The sequence below is a fragment of the Penicillium antarcticum genome, assembly GCF_028974205.1.
Source record: "Penicillium antarcticum strain IBT 31339 chromosome Unknown utg000002l_segment0_segment0, whole genome shotgun sequence".
NCBI classification, from domain to species: domain Eukaryota; kingdom Fungi; phylum Ascomycota; class Eurotiomycetes; order Eurotiales; family Aspergillaceae; genus Penicillium; species Penicillium antarcticum.
This window is the reverse complement of record NW_026695300.1, coordinates 3139126-3151428: the sequence shown is the minus strand read 5'-3', so window position 1 is coordinate 3151428 and position 12303 is coordinate 3139126. Positions and strand designations below refer to the sequence as shown.

Sequence of the window (12303 nt, the reverse complement as noted above, 5' to 3'; positions counted from 1 at the left end):
GGAGCTGCAGCTAGGCACTTGTGCAGGAGATCGAGGTCCTGGCTAGGAATATGAAAGAAAGCCCATGTGTGGTTGTAATTGAAGCTTCAGTAGCATTGTACAAGTCAAGTTATCCTTCACGGAGGACTGAGCCTGCATAACAAGAGGGCCAGGACGGGTGATGTTGTCGGATCGACAAGAGGGGGAGGCCGTGATGACCGGCTTCACGTGACCAGCCCTATACATAGCTTGGCATATTCAGAATAAAGCGTTGGCAGTCCCGAGAACTAGAGGTTGAAGCTATCGGTGATCCTAGTTACATGTCGGTAGATCTTAGAGCTACAGTGGAGGGCTACGGGTGGCAGGGAGAGCATTTGAACATAAAAATTTGATTGATAAGATGATACAAGGAAAATCGCTGTACAAGTTTGATATAACAAAAGTAACTCAAAAACATGGTCATATGGTTGACCAGCACAAGAATTGAAAAGAAAGCCCGATTATGGGCGGTGGTCTCAAAAAGAATAATTCAAACCCGTCCAGACGGGTGTTGACCCTTGCTCAGGAGGGCCAAGTTACAGAACACCACATGAAATGGATTTAATTCTTGTCGAAGGATGCTCGGGTTTCAGATGGCTCTGTGTATTCGGGGAGCATCTCCTCGGACTGGCGGGATTCGGCCATGAGGCCCTGCTTTTCGCATGCTTCGCCTTGTTCCCAAGCAGCTTTGTGCTCGGGGGATTTGGTACCGCGGTAACGTTGCCAGAGGAAGACCACAGCCTGGCCAACCAGCATACCGACAGCGCTGGCGGTCAATCCAGCCAGGACGCCGAGGACAGCAGGAACAACGATGAAGTGGACAACGCGGGAGAAGGTGCGGGCAAAGGCACCGTGGTGAGGATGGTGGTGAGGACGACGCGGCCGGCCGGCATCAGAACCAAAGCCGTGGTGACCGTGGGGTCCGCCTGGACCAAACTCATCCAGTTGGAAGTCTTCTTCGCTGAAGGGTGGTGGAGGGAAGGGCATGCCGTCAGGGCCTTCTTCGTGGTGACCATGGGGACCATGAGGGCCCGGGTGTCCCATCATCTTGGACTCGTGCTTGCCGTGACAGCCCTTGCGACCAGCCTTGGCCATTCCCATAACACGGGTTTTAGCCCCATCTAACAAGCCACGAATGCGGGCAACCAGAAGTTCTTGCAGGCACTTTGCTTTGCCATGGCACTCCTTCCAAGAGATGCGGTCGGAGGCGGGTGTGGTCTTCTCGATCTCCGTCTTGGCGATAAACAGCTCGCCGTTGGGATCTTGGAGAACGGTAATCGCCACAGTATCAACCGGAACAGGGTGAGTCTCCAGGTCGAGGACGGTGAACCGAACATCCAGTAGTTCGTAGCCGAGCTCATCGGATGGAGCAGCCATCGGCATAACCTCTAGAGCATAGCCAACAGGCATGGGCTCGGAGTCTTCGCCCTCCTCGCTTTGTTGGATGGCATGAATGGGGCTTGGAGGAGTGGGAGGGAAGATTTGGCGGCCGTTGGCAAGCAGGCGGTTGTCTTCGACTGAGAAGTCCAACATCTATAGAGTTAGGTTGGTTAGTTTGTCCAACGTGGGATGAATGGAACCACCTAGGCAGACTTACCAGATGCGATGGTTTATCGTCAGCCCAGCTGACAGTGCCCTCCTTGGTTTCACGGAAAGGGCACTCGGTGCAAGGCAAATCAACAGCCGCATGATGAACATCCTCCAGGAGCATTGGGTGGACGTTCACGAATCCATCCTCGACGGATTCCATCTCGGGGACCACCAGCACAGCGCTGGCGCCTATCGCGGCAGCGCCCAGTAGAACAGAGCGGACAAACATGGTGAAAGCTTCTCAAAATGGATGTCTGAAGCAAGGCAAGAGAGCCAAAAGAATGATAGATATGTTGAGGGGGCGAGGAGATAAGTCTAGTCTCTTTTCGGCAGGCAGTGGAGAAGGTGACGCCAGCCTCTGCGTGGCGCGTGTTCCCATTGGGCGGTGAGTACACTTGCTGACTGTACACTGGCGCCATCAATGGAGTCCGCGCAACCCTCGATAAAAATAGTCGTCTGTATACCCGGGCAGATATATGCACGCAGAAACCAGATGATGTGTATAATATCCAGAAACATTGACATCCAGATACACAGGCCAATCATGAAACGACGGCAACAGCGTATATCATAACCTAGGATTCCGGCGTCAAACTGCCAGTCACAGTCAACAATAGACCCAGGATCAAATTCCATCAAACAGCGAGTGGGGCGACGTATATTATACCCTGGGCCACGGATATCCAGGTATAATGACACAAAGTTGCCCCCACAAACAACGATGGTGTCATGGCGTATATCATATCCAGGGCAAATGACCCGTGCCTGGGAACTTCAGGCGTCCAGGCACAGCTGCATCAAATGTATGCAAGTCACAAATCACAACAGTGACATAGTATATCAAACCTGGAGATTTGAGACATCCAGGTATATAGCCATGAGGTATAGAAGCAACAGGTAGACAAACCAAATATACACACAAGACACACTGGCAAGATATACAAGCATCGAAGCCATGAGGTATACATCCATCAGATATAACGGCATGGTATACAGGTATAGAAAAAAATCAGTCACGGACAACCATAGTGACTGCGTATATAATATAACCAGGTATGAAAGTATCCAGGTACACGTTCAACAGAATAATATGTACTGACTCGGACACAAATCGAACAGGACACAAACAAGTACTCTGACAATGGGACCTTGTTTGAAAACGAACAAAAAAAAGAACAAAACAAAACAACAAGAAACTCAAAACAGAGTAATCAAACAGCACCCCGAAGGGTGAGCAAACCGATATATGAAGAAACGAACAAGAAACGCACAGATACACCGACATGGACTCAAAACACACAACACACAACACACAAGGTGCGATGTGCTCTCCAAGGAGGGGTGGGGCGACCAAGACTCGATTGAAATCGAGCTTGCGCCCAAAACGCCCTCCTGGCTGCCAGAGTTGACAGAAGTCCCTATTGTCGAATGCGTATGAACGCCCTCGTCGCTGTGAGGGGTGCAACAAACAAGACACGGACAAATACACCGACATAGACTCGAACCACTAGGGTACACAAGCCCTTTACAGGATACTTGTATGGTGCCACAGGGTGAATTCCAAGGAGAGGGAGGGAGATTCTCAGAAGCGAGCTTGCTCCCCGAAGGGCCCTCCTGGCTGAGTGAACAGAAATCTCTGTTGCCGAATGCGTATGAGCGTCCTCGTTGTTGCGAGGAATGCACTGCAGGAGCAGATGCATGGAGGTTGACGCAGCAGCCTGAAGATGAGGGGGGACGATCTCAATCCACAAAGGCGCTTTGCCAGGGTTGTTGGCGCAGTGACCCGGGACAAGGGGGGACGATCCTGTCCAGCGGGGACTTTGCCGATGTGTTGTTGAATATCCGATGACAAGTCGAGGACCGGGAGTTATCGCGTTTGCTCGCTTGCCATCTTCCCGAGGAAACAAAATTCGTCCTTCCTCCGCACCACACCACCACAAAACTTCATCAGTGCTTAACCCTGTGTCCCACGATGATCTGCGAGCCACCTAGTCACCCAGAAGTCAATTTTTTCCAGCCACGGCCATTCGCGAAAACGACCGTAGCGTAGGTAGTCAAGATGACGGATGTACTGCCTCTCGTAGCCCTTCCACTGGGTAGAGTACACAACGTACTCAATTAAGACCAGCAGGGCCAGGATGAGAAGCAGACGGCTGGGGTAGTGACGCTGAACGAACCCCATGGATACGAGCATTGCTCTTGAAATCGGGGTAACGTTCGGCGCCAAGGAGAACACCAGGCCAAGGGCCTTGAGACGGGTCTCCTGCCAAATGGCCTGCATGACTGTGAGGATGAACTTCACAAAAACCGGAAACAAAGGAATCAACACAGCCATCAGGATCATGACGCTCACCAACGAGTACCCGCTGACCTTGACAATCACGTAATAGGCCGTCGACAGGAACCAGAAAAGCAGAGACATCAATTGTCTGATACCCCCCGAAAAAGCGGCCTTCGGAGAGTCGACTTCAGCCACAGCGTGGTCAGGAACGGTTGGGGCCGAAACTGGGGTTTCAAGCCCAGAATCAACCATGTGAGGACAGTTCACTTGTTCCGCTCGCAGCTGCTCGACTCGAGAGCCCTTGGTCTTCCGAGGGTTAACGTGGGCATCCTGCAATCCGAAGCGTCCTGGAACCACCGCACTGGCTCTGACACTTGAAATCGGATTGACTGGCTGAGCCTGACGCAGACGAGCTGAGTGAGCCTGAGCCCAACGAATCTCCGAGAGGTCCTTAGCAATTCTGCTATGTTGAGAGGACTGATTTCGTGGGACAGGGACATCAAAAGCGTCTGGGTCAAGCACCGAGTAAGCCTTATACACCGGGTAGGTGCGCGGGCCGGGACCTTGGATTCGAGGGCGAGGGGCGCGAGGCCGCTCACTCTCAGCTTCCTTGGCTATCGCTTGCTCAGTCAAAACTGAAGCGATCACGGGCTGCTCAATGATAGGAGCTGGCACCACAATTGGGTCAGTTGACGCAGCCATAGTGAGATTAACCTGAGCTGGAGCTGAGCCAAAGATAGCTGAGAAGCTCACAACTGTCGGCATAGTCCACGCTGGCGTTGTCGGAATGGGGGCACGTACACGGGACTTCACTGCCTTAACCCAGCGTTTTCTCGCATTAAGGTAACGAGGGCGACTTAAGGGGATGGCCAGCTTGACCCGCTTGACGTGCAGATTTCCATCCCATGACTTTGCTGAACGATTATCGGGTTCCCAAAATCCATGCACCTGCCGACTCCGCTTCCTCTCCGGGGCGCTGAGTGCGCTTGCCGCAGGATCCAAGACTCCGTTCCATGCGATATGGGAACTTGGAGGGAGGAGGTCAAGGTTGGTTGGAGGGGCGTCGGTCATGGTAACATCAACAATGGGAACTTCACTCGGTTGGTGAAATTGTGTGGTGGCGGGTGCATCGGCGAACGATCTAGCACCAGAATCATGAATCATGAAGCGTTGTCGCTGTTCCTCATGTTCGAGGGCTCCAGCGATACTGGCAAGTACATCATCGGGGAGAATCCCCAAGCCTGAGCCTGAGCCAGCGGCCATGTCGACTGGAGCATTGGTGATCTCCGTGTTGACTGGCATGACATTCTCTGGGGCGTCGGACATGTGGACCTCCCGTAGATGCAAACCTAGCTCGTATTCCTCATTGTAGGGGATACCACGCTCGTCATACCAGTCCGTTCTTTCAAAAGCGTCCACTGCTGCAAGGAGTTGATAAGATAAAGAATCAACACTCGACTCAGAAGATGGCGCTGGTGATCCAAGAAACTGTGGCTGAATGTCGGCTGCTAGGCTCATGGTTGCTTCATTCTTCAAGATTGCGGGCTGGGCCGCGCAGGGGTTGTTGTTGTCGATAACAGGCTGGGCTGCAAAGAGAGGGTTGATGGTGGTAGGCTGAGCTGCAGAGAAGTTGGGGTTGGCAGGGAGATTCAGGTCTTGGATACTGAATGCTGGCGATACATTAGGGCGGCCCTGTTGGCGAGAGGAGTTGGGAACGGCGACTTCGCCTCGTGGGTAAGGGTTGGTCATTGTCCGCTCGAAACCATTGATTTTATCCGAAAGGACAGAAATCATCTCGTCTAAGTGAGAAACCGCATCTGTCATCCGGAGAAAATTGTCGGATCGGCGGTTCTCGGTTTCTTTCATTGCATCGTGCAATTGTCTCCAGTCTTGTTTCTCTGCCTTGACGAGCATTTTGTGATTCAGAAGATCTGTGTTGGCATCTTCTATACCTCGCTCCAGCTCCACAATGCGGGATACCATGGCAAGCACTTGCTGGTTGTATGAGTCCGTTCGTTCTTGAGCAAGAACGCTGATTCTAGCATTTTGTGCATTGGTTTCAGCAAGTCGCATCTCTAGTAAGGAGATATGCTCCTCGCGGGCCTCGGTGTTGGCCAATTGTTGGGAAACGTTCGCCCGGAGGTGCTTGGCGGTGCTGGTGCTCTCTTCGACAAATTGTTGCTGGTGATCGATGGCTGACTCGGCTTCACGAAGCTGGGCCGCCTGGGCTGCAATCTGTCGCTGGAGCTGGTAGGATTTAGCCTCTACATCCTTCATAGACAAAGCGGCCTGGGTGAGTGCTTGTTGGAGTCTTACCTGGTTGGGGGATTCTGTCTGAAGAGCCGTATGTACCAGTGGGCTCTGGTTCACTCCACTCCAGTGCGGAGGAGTTTGGCTTGGGGCTGAGGGGGAGGAGTGGAAAGGGTTTGGAGCGAAGAAGGCTTGGTCGGTCAGGGCCGGGTCGATGGGAATGCCATCTTCCCTGACCTTGCTGCGGGGAACACGCTTGCCCATTCTTGCGGCTTGAAATAAGGAAGGGGGAAATATTGTATGAAAGACGATTATGAGATGGGAGAGAGGACTTTCTGTCGCGCGGATGCTGGGCAACCCGCGTGGACAGTATGAGGTTGTTGTGGTCTCGAGACTTCTCAGTATCAGATCAATACAAGGAGATTTTTGCGGCAAAGCCAACACTGTCTAAAAAAGAAAGACGGATGGGGAGGCTTGATTCACGATAGCAAGACAGCAAATGTTTCGGCTTCGAAGCTGGCTCAGTAAAAAATCAAAAAAAGAAAGAAAGCAAGCTAAGAAGAGAGGTAAACAAGTGTCGTGAGGAGAGGAGAAGGGAAGAAAGAATAGTGGGCAAAATGCGAAGAAATAAGTAGCCCTCGACCACTTTGGGACAGAACGCAGGTCATGCTCGCGGCGCCTACAATCAAAAAGCCCCCTCAATGTCTTTGTTCGACAACCCTGTCTATTGTCTAAGAAAACAATACTCATTAATCACAACAACTTGTGAACAAAGACATGAGACAACAGCCTTTAAATGGCTCTTTACATAATGGCTGGCATTTTTGTGCCTTGATACCCCTACTTTATGTAGACGGAACAGACAGTATTCATTTAAGATACCATTCAAGATGCCTGTATTGAACTGTTGTTCCGCCATGTAGCCAGCCAGGCAAGTCCCCATCTACATGATGCTCTAGCATGGCTGTTTCAAGATAATCACAAACGTCTCTCATTGGACTGGGGACTTGCAGTCTAGAATAACGTTCGAATAGAGTCGAGTGTGGAGGTCGGGTGGATGGATCTGCAGTACCCGTCTTGGCGTGACAGGCCGGCATGCCGAGCCGTATAAACTCTCCGATCTTTATCTCCGGCTCTACGTCATGGTCTCTTGCACATCTACAGCATGGGACTTTCTCTCATTTCAAAATGCCATGGGGGTGGAGATGTTTGGGTGGGTGATGATTTAGGCTACTTGGCCTGGTCCCCTTCGAAATCGCTGTCAAAACCGCCCACCGCCACAACAGACCGGAAATCCGCCAAGCTGCTACCCCTCTATACTAAGCCTTCCATCGCTAACCGAGTTTGAAATTTATCCAGTTTCCCCGTTTATCTACAAGCAGGGCGCCCCGGACTGGCATGTCTTCCGCCGCGATCGCAATACGAGAGACTTAGAGGACTATACCAGATGTGGCACACTAGCTGGGACCCAAGCAAGTCTAGCTTGCAAGCGCATCTTAGGCGCCCCTCAGGCGCTTCTTTATTTTCATTGTGTACAAAGTTTCATCTCTACTTGGACAAGCTCTGTTAATTGTCATGGACAAAGAAAGCAAAGGAGCGGCGTCAAGGGCATCCCCAACGCATTGTGCAGCAGACAAGAATGTAGAGGCATTCTGAAGACTTAATTCTTCATGGCGTCTTGCTACTTTTACTGCAGCTAGCTGTGATTATCCGTTCGAGTGCCCTTACAGCTGTGCTCCGTGTCCCGCGAGCAGACGCCAAGCCTGTCGAGAATCTCGTCTTGAAAAGCCGGGGTGACATCCCCAGGGATCTAGCCAGAGAGTCATTAAGGCTGCACATGCAAGCACACAAGGTCTGTATGTCCCAAGCGTGTCTCCTGGTAGATAGCATCAAGCAGACTCTGAAAGCCATGGTACAATACACATATCTTGAGAATGAGCTATTTAGCAGAACGTCGCTTGAGCTACCTCGCTCTATGGCACATGAATGGTATCATTACAGTATCAAACCACCTATTTCAGTTACCATGCCTGTATCCGAGTCAGTTGTTGCTTGGAAATCCAACTCATACTCCTGCTAACCAGAAAGGTCGACAGGAAGAACTAAATACCGAGTGCATGTAATCGGTGTATTGCTTCATTTAGAGTATATCATCTGACGTGAAATTGGCAGACCAGTTATGGCACAAGAAGCCGCTGCTCAATTGTATCAGTCCATTGCTCTATCAAATGTGAAGGTCCAGATCCTGAGACCATGAAAAAGTCTGATATGTCTACAGGAAACTATTTGGAAGTGCAGCCAAAGTTTTGCATTTAAAATCAAGTTCATTATCTGCATCTGTTGTAAAGATTCCACTACTCTAGCTTCCTTGTGGTATGAGAAGATTCAGAGGGCGGGATACGATCTTGTATCCAAACCTGGATCAGCCCAGCCTAGACGTAAAATCCAGAGACGACAGTTCCCGATGTACGCTCTATATCCCAGCCATTTTTTTTGCCTTTTGTTTTAAGTGAAATCAATTGGGCCTTTGGGCGTTGTGTTCGAAACCGTTATCACCGCATCGAAAGGTCATGCCATGTCTTCGACGGCACGGTCGTTGCTATGGACCAAATCAAACCAAACCATTGGACGGCAAGATAGATCATCGCTCTTGAAACAGCGGCCCTACTCAATAACGCAAGTGCACTTCGCTATCGGGCCTTTTGCAAGAGCCCTAGAAGAGGCTTAGCACAGCCAGGGTCACTCTTTGTATATTCGCTACCTGTCCTCGCTTTTATGCTATCTCTTCTTGCAGATCATGCTTGTTCCGGTGTGTAAATCTCTCAATCAACGGTCTGGTGATTAAGAAGAGATCGTTTATAATGGTCGCTTCGTAGTCGGCGTGCCTTATAGCTCTGATTGCACGTTCGCAGGCAAGCAAAATATGTCACCGGTGGGGGTGCAGCCTGTATCCCGGCTTGGATAGCAGCTGGTGAGAAGATTGATAATGTCAGACAGTACTGCTGGGGTGTAACTTGACTTGACTTCGTGGAATCTGCTGGCTTCTGTAGATCAGCAATCAGCTGAGAATAGGATATTGAGACCGGAGATGCTGGAGGCGTCATTGCATCCAGAGGAGAAATGCTGACTCAATGGAAAGTCGAAGGCTGATCAAGTAGAACGACTCGGTTGCATTATCTCTCCTTTATGAGAGCCTAGTCCGCGCTTGGGTGACTGCTATGGCCTGTGGCAAGTCATTGACTTGGTTAAAGAGTATGAGGAAGAGACATAAGGGTGGCTGATCACACAAGAATGCCTACTTAATACGTTCCCAGTCGATAGAAGGACAGAGGATATTTTTGTATTATTGAGATTGAAAATGTATTGCTGCTATTTTCCTGCTATAGACAATTACAAATCCCTATCGATGGACGTACCAGCAAGTCTTTAGTGGTCTTCTTATTAGAATATATACCTCAGGTCGAGAGACAGCCTGCACTTGTGATTAGGTACAGAGATGGATGTACAAGCTTTGCATCAATCAGACTTTGCTCTTAAATTCAAGCACACCGCAAATTCATATATGAGTGCCGCTATCAAATATTTGCAAGCCATTGTGGGTTCCAAAAGCAAGTTCAAAGGGCCCCAATCTATGATCTTATAATATTCCCTTGCACACATTCAAAGCTTAGACCCCTTCTTACCCGTAACATTGGGCACCTCATCACCGGAAAGCAAGAAGTCGGGGTAAGACAGCTTACCACCAGAAGCACCACCTGCTGACATGCGCCAGTTTGCACCATCGACTGAAGGAATTAGCACGTGATCCCGAGGATGATCGATTGCAATCTGATAAACTCACCAACGAGTGTCTGTCCAGTAACGTAGCTTCCAGTGTCCGAGAAGAGATAGACAGTAGCGTCGGCGATGTCGCGGACATGACCGAAGCGACCGAGTGGCTGAGCCTTGGTGTAGGCTTCCATGGCATCTGATGGGAGGAGACGTTCCAGACCCTAAAAAGAACGGTTAATTGAAGGACTTGAAAATAGAGGATATGCTTGATTCACCTCTGTTTGTGCAATAGGTCCGGGTGCGATAATGTTAGAGGTCATGCCACGAGGACCATACTCGATAGCGATGCTGTGGGACAGGGCGTCAATGCCGGCCTTGGCGACTGACACGTGGGTCTGGAAAGGCATGCCCCGGTAGTGGATGGTAGCGCTGACGAAAATGATTCTTCCACCGGTGCCAATTGGTGAGGGCTTGACTGGAGGGCCGTTAGCAACAAGACTCGAGAAATGCAAGCCCATTGGTGTAACAATTCACTCACGAGACTTGGAGTCCATTCTGTGCTTGTTTCCTGACTCCTTCAGGTAGGGCAATGTAGCCTTAAGAGTGTTGTAAGATCCCAAGACATCAATATCCATGACGGACTTGAAAGCGTTGGCTGATAGTTGCTCGATGGAGGCGAGGAAGTTGCCCGCCGCTCCAGCGCTGCAGAATGTTATTAGCATGAGAATCGAAAAAGCGCCCCATGGTAGATGTCGTACATGACAAAATCAATAGCTCCAAGATCCTGAACACAGCGCTCGACTGCTTTTTGCAAGTCGTCGAGCTTGCGCACGTCCACAGAGCCAATGCCGATAACCTTGGCACCGGGCCGGGAAGTCGCAATATCCTTCGCGACACGCTCGGTCTTTTCTACATTGCGACCGATGATGCAGGCGTTGGCACCGAGATGGACTAACGCCCGAACCTGGGCGCTACAGATGGTGCCGGCGCCACCGGTGCAGAACACCACCTTGTTTGCTGCGTCGGTTAGCGTGGCTCTGCTGGAACAGGGGTCTCGACTACCCACCGAAGATTCCATCCTTCCAGGAGTTGCTCAGGTATTCTTCTTTAGAGAGCGGCATTGTGAACGTTGGAGATGATAGATGTCAGAATGTGGGGAGAGCAGCGAATATAAAGGAGGTTCCTGATACTCGCCTTTTCCCCACAGTTGGACCTCGGCTTGTCGGAGTCAAGTTGCGCCCGGATGGATTAGTGATACACCAAATCCGGGGATATTATTTATATGTATATGTTGTGCATAGTGTCAGAGTCAGCAGCGATCAAATCATGCTGAAATAATTGATTTATGTCTCAGGACTGGCAGGTTTCACGTAAATATGTAGAGTGTACACCGTAGTCCGTAGATCTGCATAGACTCTCCGAAACCAACATCTTTTCGCTATAAAATCAAAGACAAAATAGACAATCGACCTTACTCATCCTATACAAAACCCTTCGAACTATACCAAAAACGCCGAATTCCCTCACAGCAGGATGAAGAACATCGCGACGCTGATTGGCTGGCGCGTAAGCTGACCGCGACGTCACCGAAAAATAACTTCCGTCCTTTTCTCGACACTCCGAATCCCCTCAGCAATCCCCCGCTGTCATCCCCAGTGACAACTTTGATTGAATTCACATCATGGCGTGCCCTATCAGCGTCACCAAGTTCGTCGGAACCGTCTCCCTCGGTCTGCTTACCGTACGTCAACGACCAACCATACAACCAAATTCCCAAAGCTAACAACCACAGGGCCTCTCCTACTCAACCTCCTCAATCACAATCCCAGCCCTCCAACTCCTCCCAACAGCAACAAGCGCCGCAGCCTCCCTAAACGAAGTCAAGCGCCTAAGCCGCCGATACGCCCTACGCCTCTCCTTTCTAGCAAACAGCTGCTTTTGCTTCGCATGGTGCCTCTCATCACCACGCCGCCGACACCCATACATGATCTGGCTATGCACCTTCTCCACTATCGCCGCCCATGGCCTTGATTTCTGGTTCAACCGCCACTTGGGCTTCAAGAACTGGGTCTCCGCTGTCATCCGCGACGTCTCGCATTTCTCATTGGTCCGCGACTCGGCCACCAAAAAGGACGAGGATCTTGTCGTTGTCGAGGCTGAGAGTGATGTGAATGGCGAGACTGTCCAGCGGGAGATGGAGCGTGAGCGCCGCTTGCACCGGGCGCGCGCTTGGTTGTCTGGTATTGCGCTTTCAATTGGTATTGTTGGGCTTTGGGGAGACCGAAAGTAAGATGTGTCTGACATCTTGAGGTCTTTTTTTGTCATAATATTATAGGGTTTCTCTTCGGATGGAGATACACTGGTTGTTGTCTCCGTGCCTATTTTTTGTCTAA

The 12303-nt window shown here is 50.6% G+C and overlaps 4 protein-coding genes across 4 annotated transcripts; 1 reads left to right on the top strand and 3 right to left on the bottom strand.

Annotated features, from left to right (window-relative positions):
- Window positions 1–579: 579 nt before the first annotated feature.
- On the bottom strand, window positions 580–1837 carry N7508_002159 (uncharacterized protein; the record flags this gene model as incomplete). Its single annotated transcript, XM_058460225.1, has 2 exons — window positions 580–1551; window positions 1616–1837. The coding sequence occupies 2 exons, from the start codon at window positions 1835–1837 to the stop codon at window positions 580–582; spliced, it is 1194 nt and encodes a 397-aa protein (XP_058323757.1).
- Window positions 1838–3562: 1725 nt separating this feature from the next.
- Window positions 3563–6403, bottom strand: N7508_002158 (uncharacterized protein; the record flags this gene model as incomplete). The annotated part of the gene is made up of 1 exon (XM_058460224.1): window positions 3563–6403. The coding sequence occupies one exon, from the start codon at window positions 6401–6403 to the stop codon at window positions 3563–3565; it is 2841 nt and encodes a 946-aa protein (XP_058323756.1).
- A 3396-nt stretch (window positions 6404–9799) lies between these two features.
- N7508_002157 (SDR family oxidoreductase) lies at window positions 9800–11031 on the bottom strand (the record flags this gene model as incomplete). Its single annotated transcript, XM_058460223.1, has 6 exons — window positions 9800–9924; window positions 9981–10131; window positions 10186–10385; window positions 10449–10612; window positions 10669–10927; window positions 10977–11031. The coding sequence occupies 6 exons, from the start codon at window positions 11029–11031 to the stop codon at window positions 9800–9802; spliced, it is 954 nt and encodes a 317-aa protein (XP_058323755.1).
- Window positions 11032–11591: 560 nt separating this feature from the next.
- N7508_002156 (uncharacterized protein) lies at window positions 11592–12200 on the top strand (the record flags this gene model as incomplete). The annotated part of the gene is made up of 2 exons (XM_058460222.1): window positions 11592–11651; window positions 11703–12200. The coding sequence occupies 2 exons, from the start codon at window positions 11592–11594 to the stop codon at window positions 12198–12200; spliced, it is 558 nt and encodes a 185-aa protein (XP_058323754.1).
- Window positions 12201–12303: the final 103 nt, after the last annotated feature.